A 16,142-nucleotide genomic window follows, 5' to 3' on the forward strand; every position below is an offset into this window, starting at 1 on the left:
CCCCCCCCCCCCACACACACACACACACACTCACACACACTTCCTCTTATGCAATTTTCCTTCTAGACAATCCTCCCTTTAATTAACCTAATTTCTACATTCATAATAGTTACATCTCTTCCATTACACCTGCTGTATGTTCACTATCTGGCAACAGATTGGATTTAATGCTCAGACAGTCAATCAATCAAGTCTGACATCACTAACTGAGGTTTACTAAAGTTTCCAATCAAATATTAAATTCAGGAAAAAAAACATAGCATGGCACTTCACTGAAGAAAGCAATATTACATCCTTTCAAACATGGCAACTTTAAACTGATCAAAGACCTTGTGTGTTTTATTCTGACTTTGTTGACTCCTACTGAAAATATGAAAACAGACTGTATATAAGAAATGTTTAAAGCAAACAGATGAATAAACCGAGATAGTAGACTGCTGTGCTGCACACTGAGCACAGCAAGATTAATTAACTGAAAAGTTAAAAAAAAAAATTTTTTTAATTGCTCATTAACGTGGTAATGGAAGAGAACATTTCTGATACTGACCTTACGAATAAAATCAAAGCAGGATTAGACAGATACATAATACAATTTGTTATGTAATCTTTGTAGCCACTAAATGAAAGCCCTGATTATTGATCTGTGTCATAATGGACTGATCAGCAGCTAATGCATGATTGATACATGAGCCAGGAGAAGCATTTTTAAATTTAACTTGTGCTGTAACAATAAAAACACGTTTGTGTACAGCAGCATGGCTAACATGATGGGACCACATGTAAAGAATTCGACTCTGCACATATTAAGAAACTACATCCACAGGTCCAGAGAGTTTATTCTTCTGAGAGCATGACCTGATAAATTACCAAACTGAGCGTATGATTTACTAATCCCTGCAGGAGGAGTTCTACATCTGTGTTTTTCTGCTGTGTGACCTCTGATGGGACCCATACAATTTAAAACACCATTGTAAACTTATGTCAGAATAATTCACACTGACCAGTTTCACTGTGATAAAACACAATGTCACCCCATGAAGAAGGTTTTGGACCATGGAGGTGTGAGGCACACAGCTTCAAACCAAGCAGGTGATTTGTTGATAATGAAATATTCAACCACATTCATTAAGTGATACTTTCTGTTGTAAATAGCTGCTTGATTCTGGATGATGATGTTTCATTGTAACACAACAGATGTATTTGTAAAAAGTGTGTAATACTATTTATAATTACTGAATTGAATGTGTGTTTGCATTTTAACAGGAGGGAGTGGCAGCTCCCAGTGATTGCACAGCAGGAACCGCAGGATCATTTAAAGTCCTTGATGATAAGCGATAACAGAATTCTGGCTCAGACTATTAACTGGAGCTCTATAGTCTTGCAGACATCAGTAATGTCTGGTTTTACAGTTTAGCTCTGGGAGTTTGTTCCAGCAGTGTCCTCATGTCTAACAGTGCGTCCTCCACCGCCCGGGCCAGATGTGCTGCATTGGTTTCTGCACAGGTGTTGAAAGATGACACAGCAAAGTTGATGTGATTGTTCATTGGGTTGTAGCACACGCCGTATCCGTTGGGTACGACTGGACCGAAACACATGACGCAGTCCGTCTTGGACGGGACCTGGTGGAGACGTGAGGATGTAATTAGTTAGTTAGCATGCTGTTAAAAATAACATCTACTATGTTAAACTGCTCACATGCATTTATTAAAATGTTTTAGCCCTAAGCAAGAATTTTCCTCACTGTATTTTTTATTCCTCCGTGCCGGCGACAGTCGGAGCCGGAGCCATAATGTTTATGGGTTGTCTGTCTGTCCTACTCTCGTGGACATGATATCTCAGTAACTCTGACAGCTCAAACATTCACTTGGACTTAATGATAACCTGATTAGATCTTGGTGGTCAACGGTCAAAGATCAAGGTCAGTGTGACCTCATAAAACACTTTTTAGCCATAACTCAAGACTTCACAGCAATTATGACAAAGTTTAAGTAAAATGTATTTTCTATGTCTGTGGATAAACAGGGATGCAACCTGAAACTAGTCTGAATGGTGGAGGCAGACAACCAAGAGGAGGTGATTGTAGTTTTCAGTATGTATGTATGAGGTCATTGGGAGAAAATTACGACTATGCAGTGTCTTTTTTCTGTTTTCTGTCAGTTTCAACCAGTAAATGGGCTCAAAAGAATTTTAAAGAATATAAATCCATTCCTGGATCCCCTTATCAAAACCTTTTCAGTAGTTTCTCAGACGGGGCATGAAGACGCATTAAAACGTTGTGGTTATATTCCACTCAGTGCAGCAACAAAACAAATATCAACTGTTTGATGAAACAACAGATTTATCTTAATATTTAAGAATCTGCCTCTTCTAATCATGTTAATAAAACAATTAATTACCAGACAAGTAAGAGACTAATACTGATAGAAACTACAGTAATTCACTATCAGTCCTAAAGCATGGACAGTCTGCTGTGCTGCAGGGTTGTGCGCTCTGTGACAGTTCCTGGATCAAACCTGTTATGACTCAAGTTTGATCCTCAAAAACAATATCATGAAAGTAAATGTCTGATTTTTGTTGCACGTTGCACTTGACTTCAGCTGAAGATGAACTTGTTGCATGGCTGCAGGTGGCAGAATACTGTGCTAAGTTCTTTAACATGTTGGACGGTAGATAAATATTTAAACCAGGAACTTATCATTTACTCTTTGTGGTGAGTTTTCTTCTGAAAATATGACATTTTGAAGTTGTTTTGTTGAATTTGGAAAGTGTGAAGTGTGAAGCCATGTGTTTATGTCTCCTAACAACAGTTTTGCTGAGTTATCACAGGTTTGTTATGTCATCAGTCAGAAAGAGGCTAAAGAAACTAAACAGAGGACATGAATGAAAAAGATTTGTCGGCCGCGGAGCTTCACAAATGTGGGTATGTTATCAATTTGGAACTGGAACCAGTTCAACCCTGGTCCATACCTGACTTGTAGATAGCTGGTAGTGTAAGGCTTTAGCGTAGGCAGTATCTTTGAAGATATCAGGAATGGAGAGCTTCTCATCCACAGCCTGCATTTTAAGGCCCAGAAGGTGTCTGTCTATGGCCTGGCCACTGATCGCCTGTGAACAGGAGAACTCATTAGTCTGAAATGTCAATCATTTGATGTCAAATAATACTGACAAATAAGGGAAGCATTATTTTATATTTTTTCTCTATGTATGCAATAAGCAGTAAACACAGGGTACAGTTCCTTTAACAGCTGATACAGTGCATTTTTGAGGACTATTTTCTGTGTCATCTACAGTACATACAGTGTTATACTGAAAATCTACATTTGGTGCTCTGGTGGGTGTTTGGGTCACACCTTGTGTATGGGACTGAGTCACAAATAAACTACAATGTGTGTGTTTATGTTAATGAAGAAACACGTCACCCAGTGTAACATTGATGTGTTTTAACAGCTTCTGGACAATAATGGAGCTATATGCAGGAATAAGATATATAATGCTTTAAATACACACGTTAGAGCTATTCATAGTTTGGATCTGCACATGGGATTTGTTGACAATAAGAAAAATATAGAATCACCAGACACACCACTCACCATGCTAGTGTACGACCTGTGTGCTTTCACAGCTTTCTCCATCATATCAAGCTTCTCTCCGTTCTGTGAAAAACAGGAAGAAGACAAGAATGTCACGACACGTCTTACAGCAGGTTTAACAGCTTTCAAATATATTCAAGTATGATTCAAGCTGCCTGTGTAACAGTGAAATGTTGAATCCCTCAACATTAAAATAATAAATGGTACAGTTTACTCATTTACACTCATTATACAGTGGCAGGAAATAGTGAGTGAACCCCTGGGAGTCATCTGATTTTATAAACATTTGTCTTTAAATATGATCGGATCTTCATCTCAGTTAAAATTATGAACAAACACAATCTACTTGAACTATTAACACATCATTGTGCTGTTCTTTTTCATATTGAATACATCATTCTAACTGGAGTCAGGAGTTATCAAACTTGGGAGTCCAGTCAATGAAACCAGACTTGAAGTTTGGGCCAGAGACACAGAGACTCAGAGTAACAGCTGAAGGTTTAAAGGAATCATTGGAGCTGGTTAACATCTCTGCTCATGAGTCCACCACACACACATCATGGAGAATACAGTCCTGTTGCCATGGATACAACAGAGAAAGCTGCTACTGAGGTTGAATTATTTGGGAGGAACGTGCTGCTCTATGTGTGGTGTAAACAGGTCTCTGCACATCATCATGAAAACATCCTCCCACAGGTGGAGCAGGGTGGAGGGAGCATCAAGATCTGGGTCTCTGCTGCCTCTGGACCTGGACAGCTCCACATCATCAAGTTTATCAAGGTCTCTTCAGGATCATGTCAGGGTTTCAAGCTCAGGAGAAGCTGCTGATGCAGCAGGACAGTGACCCTCAACATCAAAGGAAATCCACCTTCTGGAGTGGTCCAGTCAGAGCCCAGACCTGAACCCAGTAGAGATGCTGTGGACTGAAGCTCAGAGAGCCGCTCACACCAGACATCCTGAGAATCTGTCTGACTGAAGCAGCTCTGTAGAAAGAATGGTCCAAACTTCCTTTTTAACATTGAGCAGCTCTGATCAGCAGCTACTGAAGAGCTGGTTTCAGAGGAGCTTCAACCAGTTATTAAACCCAAAGTTTACGGACTGTTTCAGTATGCGTGTTCAATAAAGACATGAAAGGTTATAATTGAACATGTGATATGAGCTTAAGCACATTGTGTTTGTCTATATTTGTGACTTGACATGAAGATCAGATCAGCTTTCATGACAAATTAAAGCAGAAAACCAGGTGATTCCCATGGTACATCACCACTTTGTCTCTGGCTTGTGTCCAGTGACGTTTCTCTCATATGGACAAAGTCTGAGAATTAGACTGATTGATAAAGCTCTCAACCTTCTCATGTCTGAGATTCTGGGTTGTGACCTGAGTTCATCAGTCGCTCAGTCATGAATACATCTCATTAGACTTTTCCCTCTCATCATACCTGTTTGCTGGGGTCATCAAAAGCTTTGACAAAGGCAGCTGAGGCACTGGAGGCTGAGCGGATCGTATCTGTCCGGCCCAATCGGAACATACGCAGAGAAGCACTTTCATACGTGGCACAGCATCGTTTATGCATCCTGCCGAAACAAGAGGAGGGACAGTGAGAAAACCATGAAGAGACTCTGAGAGTGTATGGAGCTGCACAGAGAAACAAGCTGGTCCTAATTACATCCAATTTTTAGAAGTGACGTTGAAGTAAGAGTTGCTAAATGAAACATTTTAACTGTTAATATTTGATCTCAGCTCCTAGAAGAAAAGAACTTCAGGGGTCTGAGGAGCCAGTGAAGAGTCACCAGCAGACAGCTGTCATACAACTGAGAGAGGACACACACACTCTGGAAATGTATGATGATATAGTAAGATGATGAAAAGATAAGAGAAACATCCTATATCTTCAGCCTCGCATGCTTAAATATATAAACATTTATAATATTGGACACAATGAAAGATATGTTATCTGTCAGAGGGCTGATCATGAACCTGTGGTGGTGCATGAGCGTAGGGTGAGACAACCTCACTTCCAGTGACGGGTCGACACGCCTCCTTTGTTTCACACAGGACAATCTGACTGAACTCGAGTCCAGCTGGTTTGAGAGAGGGAGTGGAACTGACCTCTCCTTCAACAAATACTGATTGTTTATTTTGTTTTCTGACCGTAGGTGAAATAATTTTAGCAGCAGACAAGAAGCTGTTTGGCTGCAGAGAGTAAGTAAGTAATGACAGTAAAATGTTTGATTAAATGCTGTTTAATTAACAACTTTGTGCACTGCTGTTGTTAGCCTGTGGGCCATGCTGCCTCCTCTTCTTATGTTATGTTTATGACCAGGAGTGTCTCAATATACCGGGATGATAACCATGATATTTAAAAAAGGAAATATTGATATTGTGTTAATATACAAATATGATAATGTTGTGATGGCAGATGTTGGACCGTGTTGATCTTTCGATGATCAGTTCATGTGGTTACCATTATGGTTACAGACTCTTTTTCCACCTCACCACACTCATATTTGAGTCTAGTTCATTTGCCAAAAAAGAGACAAAACAAACAATAAAATAAGTTGTATATATAGATATCGTGATAATATTATCGTACATTCTTTTGGCCATGATAACCGTGTAGTGAAAGTCTGATTTCATGACAGCCCTATTTACAACCCGACCCCTGCTATTTCCTCTCCAGGTAGATTTCACCAGGTGGATTTTGACTGATGAGATGCAGCTGTGACATATTATTTCTGCAGGTCTGCTATTGGCTGATTCGGTTCTTGAGGTGGGGCATTGTGAGTGGACATTATTGTAACCCTTATTTTGCAATACTGCAGTCAGCACTTAAGAATGATTGAGCCGCGTTTGTCTCTCACTCGTCTGTGACGCATGTCATTAGAACAGATACGCTCTATTTTAATCAATCCAGCTGTCTACACAGGCCGTGTTTTACTCACTATACACCATCTTTTCACACTTCCCGTGTTTTATGTGTGTGTGTAACTCTGTATGGGGCTCTGGGTGCTTCCAAAACAGATGAACTCCAGTCAATACTGTCCCTAAACACATCCTGTGTAGCCACAGGCTGAGCACCAGAGCTGCTGCTGCCAACGTGCTGCTCACTCCACATTCTGTGTAGACACAGCGTTCGGCTACAAAGGTTTGAAGTTCTATTTAATATGAATTTTTGACCATTATTAAGACTATTCCTTTAGTGGACTATGTGCACACACACACACTCCCTGAACACAGATGTCATCTACCTGAAGGGGCAGAGCTGGCTCTGCTTCCTGCACATGTTTTATCAGTCAGTGGTGGCCAGTGTACTCTATTATGCTGCAGTCTGCTGGGGCAGCAGCATGTCAGACATGAACACAAAGAGACTGGATAAGCTGGCAAAAAAGTCTGGGTCTGTGCTTGGCAGGAGTCTGGACTCATTCAGGACTGTTGTGGAGAGACACATGCAATGTAAGATTGAGGTCATCTTGGACAATACCAACCATCCTCTCCACAACATTCTGGCAGGACAGAGAAGCAGCTACAGCTGCAGCAAACGTCTCAGCTCACTGCCATCAGGCTATACAACACCTCAGCCAAAGGAAGTGGACTAAACTAATTATTATTGTTTATTATTTATTATTATTACTACCAATGAGCTACTGAATTAAGTATCCATCCATCCAGCCATCTATCTATATGTATAGTCATTGGTATAATATACAGATTAATTTTTTTTTTATTATTTATATTATATATATTTTTTTTTTACATGAAACCTTCACATCTTATCAGTAACCCTTGTTCTAGAGACCAAAGATTAAAAAGCATCCAAACAAAGACTTTTCAGCATCTCACCTGTAGTAGGCCAGCTGCAGTGCCATCTGTATGAAGGCATCAGGGCTCATCTTGTGGGCCTTTGGGACATTTTTCCCAAAGTGGCCGAACACTATAACCCTCATATCCAGGTCTTGGGCCAGTCTGTGGTGGGAGAAATGTCAGGACAGTGAGAGACCTGGACTATCTCTGTGCTTTATGACATGATTTAACCTATTAAGCCCTAGGGATGCTGGAGGGTCTGACTCGCCTAGACAGACCATCAGGTCCATTTGTAAGGGCTTGGTCAGTATGGATAGGTAAGACCTCAGATAATTTATTCCATGTGTCATTAACATTTTGACTGTTACTATAGCTGAGTAAATTGTGATAAACCAAAGGAAAATAATTTTTAAAAAAAATTCTCGCCTAGAATTTATTTTCAATTAGACAGTGGATAACACTATGATAACAATGGCCCCATGCAATTCAACAAAGTTGAATTGGCTGTGTATCACGCTTAAAATCCGAATCTGTGGTGAAAGTCTCTTGTCCCTACGCTCGGGTGTAGTATTGCAAGGAAGCAAGTCTTATGGGAGTGTGACATACCTATTACATATAGCTATTACATATTTTCTACATCTGTGAGATGTAGAAAAAAGTTAGCGCTGTGTATTTAAACGGTGGTACCACCAAAAGCGCGGGGCTTGGGGCTCAGTCTTTTCTATCCAGGCCCCCATCTCGACCGACTTTACTGGAAAACTGTATCGGTAGCCTCAAAATGACCATGATTACATGTACCATCGTGATTCATTTCGACTGTCTGTTTACGTTGATAGGTGTCTTATTTTGAAACAGAAATATTGAAAGTATTGCCAAACAAATATTCTTTGGACTACATACACTTGGACTATTGTTTTGGTAGCATTAAAGCGTCATCTTTTAGAAGCATTAAAAAAAAAGTCTTTTTACAGGGAATTATGTATCGCACTGTTCTGCCGGTACCAAGTCCGTCGGGCTTAAGAGGTTATATGTGTATGTATATACATATACATACATATATGTATGTATATATACATATGTCTTTATCTTAGAGTGTCATTATAAAAGGTGATCTCACATGTTCATACTCTGCTTGGCCTCCTCAATGTCGTTCTTGATCTCAGGTGTGATGTTGAAGTGTAGTTTCTGCGGCGAGGGCAAAGGAACCATGGGAGGCTGCACCGTCTCCTGCTTCTTCCTGTTCCCACACACAAGAGAAGAGAGAAGAACAGAAACAAATGTCGTAAAAAACAACATCACCATAACTGTACTTAATAAAGCCCTGGTTTTCTGTCTGTGGTCAACCAGTCCATGCTGTGAGTCAGTGTACTCACTCTGTCCTAGTGCTCACTGTAAAATAATATAATAATGAGTTATAATAATGTCCAAACAAACATCTACAGAGCCTCAATAATCTTTGACCTACTTACGTGTACTCTACAACATGGTCGATCAAGGCCACAATGGGTGGGCCTTCAGCGGGGGCATGCTCGTAGTTTGCACCACACGTCCCGTCCTCTCCAATAATAAACTGAAAAAAAGAATGGAGACTTCAGAGAACAAAAAAACAAGTATTTGTATCACATCCTTCCTAAGGAATTTGTTGACAGGGTTAAAGCAAAGAAATCCAAATCACATGTCAAGTTCCTCATAATGACTAAAGAAGTGCTGACGTGTCACCTGCAGTGTCTTGTCAAACCAGCGGTTGCCACTGTTCCACTGGGAGCCTCCTCCGTGCAGCATCTGCACGGCAGCAGAGCTGCGGTGCAGCTCGTCAGAGATTCCAGGCCTCGCTCCATCCAAACACAATGTGAAGATGCTCCTTTGGATGGCGGACACAGATTCTTTGTTGGTCTTATCTGAGCAAATCAAGTACACACACGCAAAGCAAATGTGCCGTCAGACTGCAACAGTTACAAATATACATATCAAGTCACTTTTACATACTTTATTTATAGTTCCCTTATTAGGAATGTACCTTATTTATTCAAGTTATTATGAGTAATTTTAATTTTAAATGCAGTTATAAGCTTGTGATTTCTTAAGACTATCACTGTGACTGGTGCCCTGACTCCTGCCTTCTTCGGCTTAGCGTCAGTGGTCAGTTAGCTCACCCTTGGTGAGATTGATGTAGGCCTTGGCCCAGGAGTCACGATGCTGGGTGGTCAGGATGCCGACGGGCTCCACCTTGGCCTGTACTGAGGAGCTGCAGATTCTCTCCAGCTGAAGACAGAGCTGATTGACAGTCAGCGGAGTCCCATCACTGTTGTACACGTCCAGCACAAAGAACTAAGTCCAAGTGAAGAAAATAAAAGCTCAGTCTGGCTTTTCATTTTTAGTTGACAACTGATAGTTTTCCAGATGAAACAACAACTGTAGCTGGAAAATGTTACCAGCTGCAGCTAGTTAGCTACAGCTGGTAACAACAACAAACTTAATAAATTATGAACATTATGTCTGCAGACCTGGGGTCTGTATCACACAGAGAGATTAGTGGGCTATTCAGCTCTTAGGGCTTCACGCAGGTCTGCTGGTATCATGAAGCCGGTTCACCATAGCAACCTCAGGGGCACAACTAACCAGCTCAATAACAGGTTCAGCTCAGCAAATCAAACCAATTAAGTGACTGGTAATAAAGAGGTAATTTTAATAGATCAGTATAATAACTATGATTACCACTTTCATGTGTCCACTCTGGGATTGAAACAAGGCTGCTAACAATTAGAGAGATTATAGTTTACCACACTCACAGTCTAATGAATGGTGATTATCCTGTAGCTTAGACCAGAGCAACAGTTTCTTTTCATCTGCACAGACTGTGTTGACGTTCCTCTCTGATTTGGTGATTAATTCTATGACTTATTGAAAATAATTTGTTCATCATGAGACAGAACATCCAGTTGTTACCATACTAGTCAATCTAAACTACTGAACATGTTGAACACCAACCAGCAACTACACATTGATAACCAGTTTCAAGCTCCAGTTATACTGGATCACCAATGTCAGGCTCCCCAACGAGACCCATACCAGGTTGAACTTTGTGATACAGGCTCATGGTCCAAGAAGCACATAGACAGAGACACATGGTTTAGACCAGCGCTCCTCACCTGAAGGTTGTGCACTACAATGATGTGTTTTGGGGACGGTGAGCTCTTTGCGTGGTTCACCACTGAGTCTCTCTTCAGACCAGGGATACGGCAGGATGAGAGCACTTCATAATACTGGTTCATACACAGGGGATTTCCTCCCAGGCGCTCCACTGGTAGTGTCTCACTGCAAAAGATACAAGCTCTGCCATTACACACTAAACTGTGAATACAGGGTTTGATGAACACACAGTATTACAGAAAAAGTAGTATAATTGTAGAGGAGTGTTATAGGTTTTTATAAAGATACATACAATTGATTGCATTGATTGCAGTGATTGTACATGATGATGTAAACATACGCAAATATCTTCAGGAAGACAGAATTTGTTTTAAACTACAGTCCATTTTTACATCATTAAATTTCACATCCCAAAGTAGATGGATTCACTCCTAGAAGACAGAAACTAATAAAAGTTGTAGGATGCTGAAGTACACGTGTGTCGTTGAAGGACATTTTCAGCTCAGTACTCACTTGTCAATCATTGTCTTAAAGTCCAAAACACCTGCAATCAGTTTGGCAGCAAACCTGAACACAGAGAACATGATAAATCATTTAAATGTTAACTTGTAAGAATATTTCCCTATGTTGGTAACAAAGGAAGTGATTACATTTCTGAAAACATCACTTTTAAAAACCAGAATGGATCACTGTGGCTCAGGAGGTAGAGCCAGGGAGGGCTGTCCACTAATCGGTAGGGCGGTTATTCGATTCCCGGTTCCTCTAGTCCACATGTTGAATTGTGGATCAAGGTACTGGTGTGTGGGTGGTGTGTCTTCCTCAAGCTTGGGTCCTCTGCCAGAGGCCTGGGAGTTTGAGGGTTATGCGCAGTATCTTAGCTGTTCCTAGGATTGCGCTCTTCTGGGCAGAGACCTCAGATGTTGTACCTGGAGTCTGCTGGAGCCACTCTCTCAGTTTGTGGGTCACAGCCCCCAGTGCTCCGATGACCACTGGCACCACTGTTGACTTTACTGTCCACATCTTTTCTAGCTCCTCTTTCAGCACTTGGTATTTTTGGCGTCCAATGTATGCTGTTCCTGCCTGCATCTTACATCCTGCTATTATATGCTGGACTCAGGATCATCTTTCCACAGCTTGCACTGGGGTCCTGTCTGGTGTGGTAGACCCCCAAGTCTAACAACCTGAGACTGTACACTGAGCGGAGCGAGGGAGGCCGAGGACTGGTGAGCGTCGGAGCTACTGTCCAGGATGAAACGACCAAGATCCAGGAAAACATCAGGAAGATGGCCCCTGTAGATTAGCTGTTAATTGAATACCTCAGGCAGCAGAAACCCCATAACCCCATCATGGAGGGACAAACCCCTACATGACATGTACCACAGACATACAGAAGAAGTGGCTGATATCAAGAAATCCTACCAGTGGCTGGAAAAGGCTGGAGATATATATATGTATATATATATATGTGTGTGTGTGTGTGTGTGTGTGTGTGTGTGTGTGTGTGTGTGTGTGTGTGTGTGTGTGTGTGTGTATGTATAGGTTTTAATTATAGGTTTACTTTAGGTTTTAATTAACTGTGACTAAACATGCGCTCTGTGTGTGATCACCTTATTTGTCCCTGCTTATCACTGAAGTTCATTCGAGGTAACACCAACCCAGGACTTGAATGCACCACCACAGGCAGCCGGTATTCAAGATAAGCAAGCTGCACCCACCACTCTGAAAGCTACAGAGACAGAAACACATATAAGTATATATTCTCCCACATCTCAATATTTTTTTTTTACTCCACAGCTGGTGTAGTTGAGTTCACCCAGTTCTCAGTGTTGCCTGCTCTCTTTTCCAGGCCTTTCTGCAGTCTCTCTCCGACCCCTCCTGCTTTCTGAAACTCCTGCACCAGCTCTTTGGTGTACTTCAGCTCGTCCACCTCCAGAATGGGCTCCAGGGCAGTAATGTAGCGCTCACAGGTCTGCTGCAGCGGGGGGACAGGCAGATGGGGCAGGCCCTGCTGGTGGGTCAGGTATCTGCCAGCAACCCGAGTTGCTGATACAGGCTTCACTAAGTGGTTTGGTTTCATTAAGCCGCAGGGTTTCGCCATCCCCACCTTCACCTGAGACACAAAGAGGATATATTATTGGATTTTTGGGGCCGATGACTATACAGATATTAGGGAGTAAAAAATGTCTGATATGTATAAAAACACTTGTGAAAAAGAAATGTATGAAAGCAGGATATTTTATAATTTAACAATAAACTTTATTGTCCAAAATGACATCAGAGCACTGAAACGCTAAATTTCCGAAAGTAAAACAAAACTCTTTAGTAGTTTGATAAATGCAGGTCAGTGACAATGTAAAACAGATCATGCCGAATCTGATTTCTTAATGCATTTTCAAAAATTCAGTTAGTGAACTTTTTGGTTTTTAAATGTCAAGCCTCTCATTGGAATCTTCTCTGGTTTCTGCTATTGGTATTTTTGGTAAACAGCTATCATAAACTGTGACCCTCTCTAAAGCATATCAAGATAATAGTTTTTGGTAGTTATTCTCAGAATATGTGAAACATACATGTGATACTGAGTGTCAACATTTCACATTGGGGAAAAAGTAGAGACAACAAATCTTGCTCATGATTGGACAGAATCCAAGTCGGCTCGGTTAGCAATAAGAACACCCTGCCAAACCCCTTATAAAGTTGAGCGCCTTCAAATACCTTAAGATGGTTGTGGATCAAGCCTTCACCTTTTCTGATTGTGTTGATTAAATATATTAAAAGTGACAACAAACTGAGGGGGTTTGAGAACAGTGAATCAATCACTCATACAAAGTGTTCTTTCCTTCAACACTGTATCCTGGTTCGGATTCCTGGCTGTCAAGAACAAGGCCGAACTCTCCAGCATAGTCCAACTTGGCAGTGTGATATCAGGCTGTAAACAACACCCGTTAGATTATCACCATGACAAAGTAGTTGCAAGATTGACAGATAAAATCTTAGAGGTCTCATACCTTCCACTGAATCATCACTTTCAGCTTCTGCCTTTCATCCCACCTCCCATTAAACACTTCAATTTAAACCTATAATTAATGGACATGCCACTGCTGTTATGAATCCCATGTACTTTCCAATTTACTATTTCATTTTTGATAACTGATTTCTTTCTTTTTCTTTAAGAAATTGCATCTAATATAGTGTATTTAAATATCTTACTTGTCTATTAAGGGATATATGATGTAATATCTTGATTGTCATGCAAGCTGAAGATGAATTTATACTTGTGTGCAAAGCTAGACTTTTTTTGATGATACAATGCAGAAGAGAAGTAGAACCACAGAGTTTAAATATATTAATAAGTATAACTGATAGCGCTGGTATAACAGCAGCTGCAGAGCGTATGGCCACATCAGCTTTTTGTCTCACAGACACATTTCAGTTGTCACGAGTTGCAATTAAAATTATACTGAAGACACATCAAGATCCATTTGTTAACATTTCAGTCTAAACCAAGCATATTGTGTGATTGGCTGTGGTCACACAAAATAAGGAAGCATAGGCACAGCACTCTCTGGAAGAAGACAAAAGAAGACAGACGTTTGTAAAATTGTACTGATGGCAAACATCAAATTTTCCAAAGACAGTAAGCCATTATGGCTACAGGCTTTTCCTTTTATCACCCAGACACCCTACAAAAATTGTGCAATAATAGTAATAATAGTAATGATAGTAGTGGACATGACAGCAACAATAATGATGTTGCAATAATAGTAAGTTATAACACTACTGATATAAGTAATAATACCAACTAACAACAGTAATCAATATTATTATTAATTATAATAAATTTAGCAGCAGGTGTTGAGCACCTTCTTGCCTTTTACTGCATGTTACTCCATTTTTCGTGGCGTCCATCATTAGCTGGTCCTGATGTTGTATCATTTAATATTGTATCTCACACAATTCAGTTTAAAATTGGTGCGGAAGCATTATTATACATCCTTAAATCCTGCCAGCCCCTTTTACATAATGCTGATATATGGTATGTTTTTATTTCTACTGTTCCACTCTTTTACCTTACTCAGGTTCTTTTACCTTTTCTTTTATCTGTTTTTTATTTTTGTGTGAAGCACTGTGCAACTCTGTTAAGAAAAGTGCTATATAAATAAAAGTTATTATTATTTTCTATTAAATACAGGGAGCAGGGGTTTACTTCTATATAATCTGAATTGACTTTGATTCTGTCCAATCAGGACCATTGTTGTCCCTACTTTTTCCCTTATGTGAAATACTGTAGTGTTTCCCGCCTTGTTGTTAAGTGAAATGTTGTGTTTTGCACCTCAGGACGACCACAATGTCATCACTTTCCGACATACATATCACCGCTAGGAGGCAATCTGTACTCATTTGCAACTCGACCACAGCAGGTTCATGTAAACAGAAGCACTACTAAAAGATCCTCTATACTGTCTCTGCTACTAAGTAAAGGGCTTCGAGAAAGGAACATTAAATATTCAGATGCTATCAGATATTTCCCAGTGCACAGTGTTTTATTTAAATCATCCATTTCTAAAGAATTTAACGATAGGGTGTAAAAAAACAAAATTTGTTTTTAGCAAGTGTCCGGTATCATGTGTTAGTGTTGAAGCTGAAGAATAACTTTCAGAGAGGAAACAGCTGATCACATTTATCTGTGGCGCAATGTGATACATTTCTTCAGATTAGTGTGTATGCCGAAGGGAAAGATCGATATGATGACGAAGGTGACGACTTTAATGTTATGTTGGCAAAGTTGCTACAGTTCACTTATCATAAACGCTTAACGCTACACCAAATAAAGGTGAATAATATAGTCTCGGTCCATCTTATCCTTAGTATCTTTTCGCTATATTTAATCTTGGCTGAGCGTAAAATCACCTTTGACCCAGTTGGGTTAGCTAACCGTTAACGACCGCTAACTTTGCTAACAGCTAGCCAGTCAACATTCCTTCACCACCTAGTGAGCTCAGCAGCGTTAACCGATTCCTCAGCAAAATCATTGAGACTGCTTCATGTCCACGACAGTAGTTATCAAGTCAAGCTATATTGCTAAGCTATATTGGCTGTGGGCCAATGTTAAACAAGCACAGTCAGCTAAAGGTACGTTACTTACCATAGTTCTGCTGCAAATGCCCCACATTCTGCATTCAAAGTAACGCCCACAAACTCAGGTCCGTCAAACCTCCGGGTCCACTGTAACGGGTTAGCCGAGTCCTTCACCTGCGCTTTGTCAGACCCACCGGGGACAGACCTCTCGAAGCAACTCTGCACAGCACAGCTGCTGAACACAGTGACTGGGTAAAGTTACTCAGCAGTGAACGCCGGGTGTCTGATTGCCATAAAGAAAGGGAGGGTGTGCCCAGAGGATATTTACATACACTTTAATAACGGATACTAATGACGCGTAATGGATTCACTTGTTTTTCTCAATTAACGGCATTTATATCTAAATTAAATGACATATCTCATAATTTTTTTTAAAGAAAAACTTTCCTTAGAGATCTGAGATAATGATCTTGTTAATTTAGAAAAACAGAGGATTTTTTAAGTATAAAGTTTTCTTTAAAAAA

The 16,142-nt window shown here is 40.4% G+C and overlaps 1 protein-coding gene across 1 annotated transcript; it reads right to left on the reverse strand.

Annotated features, from left to right (window-relative positions):
• Positions 1 to 187: 187 nt before the first annotated feature.
• Positions 188 to 15,893, reverse strand: LOC111648108 (carnitine O-acetyltransferase-like). The gene is made up of 14 exons (XM_023397868.2): positions 15,686 to 15,893; positions 12,356 to 12,652; positions 12,150 to 12,268; positions 11,056 to 11,109; positions 10,542 to 10,707; positions 9,546 to 9,720; positions 9,112 to 9,290; positions 8,862 to 8,962; positions 8,510 to 8,629; positions 7,432 to 7,554; positions 5,030 to 5,165; positions 3,591 to 3,653; positions 2,968 to 3,105; positions 188 to 1,619 (listed from the first exon to the last, which is right to left on the reverse strand). The coding sequence occupies exons 1-14, from the start codon at positions 15,710 to 15,712 to the stop codon at positions 1,404 to 1,406; spliced, it is 1,914 nt and encodes a 637-aa protein (XP_023253636.1). The 5' UTR covers positions 15,713 to 15,893; the 3' UTR covers positions 188 to 1,403.
• Between the last annotated feature and the right edge of the window lie 249 nt (positions 15,894 to 16,142).

The sequence above is a fragment of the Seriola lalandi genome, unplaced genomic scaffold, assembly GCF_002814215.2.
Source record: "Seriola lalandi dorsalis isolate HSWRI2012SDOR001 ecotype SW California unplaced genomic scaffold, Sedor1 jcf7180002054939, whole genome shotgun sequence".
NCBI lineage: Eukaryota > Metazoa > Chordata > Actinopteri > Carangiformes > Carangidae > Seriola > Seriola lalandi.

Excerpts from the sequence above, each read along its gene's own strand:
- LOC111648108 (XM_023397868.2), bottom strand. The coding sequence starts at position 15,712 with ATGTGGGGCATTTGCAGCAGAACTATG. Across the intron at positions 11,110-12,149 it reads GATAAGCAGGGACAAATAAG|GTTTGCTGCCAAACTGATTG; the intron begins GTGATCACACAC and ends CTCTGTGTTCAG. Across the intron at positions 3,654-5,029 it reads TTGATGACCCCAGCAAACAG|AACGGAGAGAAGCTTGATAT; the intron begins GTATGATGAGAG and ends TGTTTTTCACAG.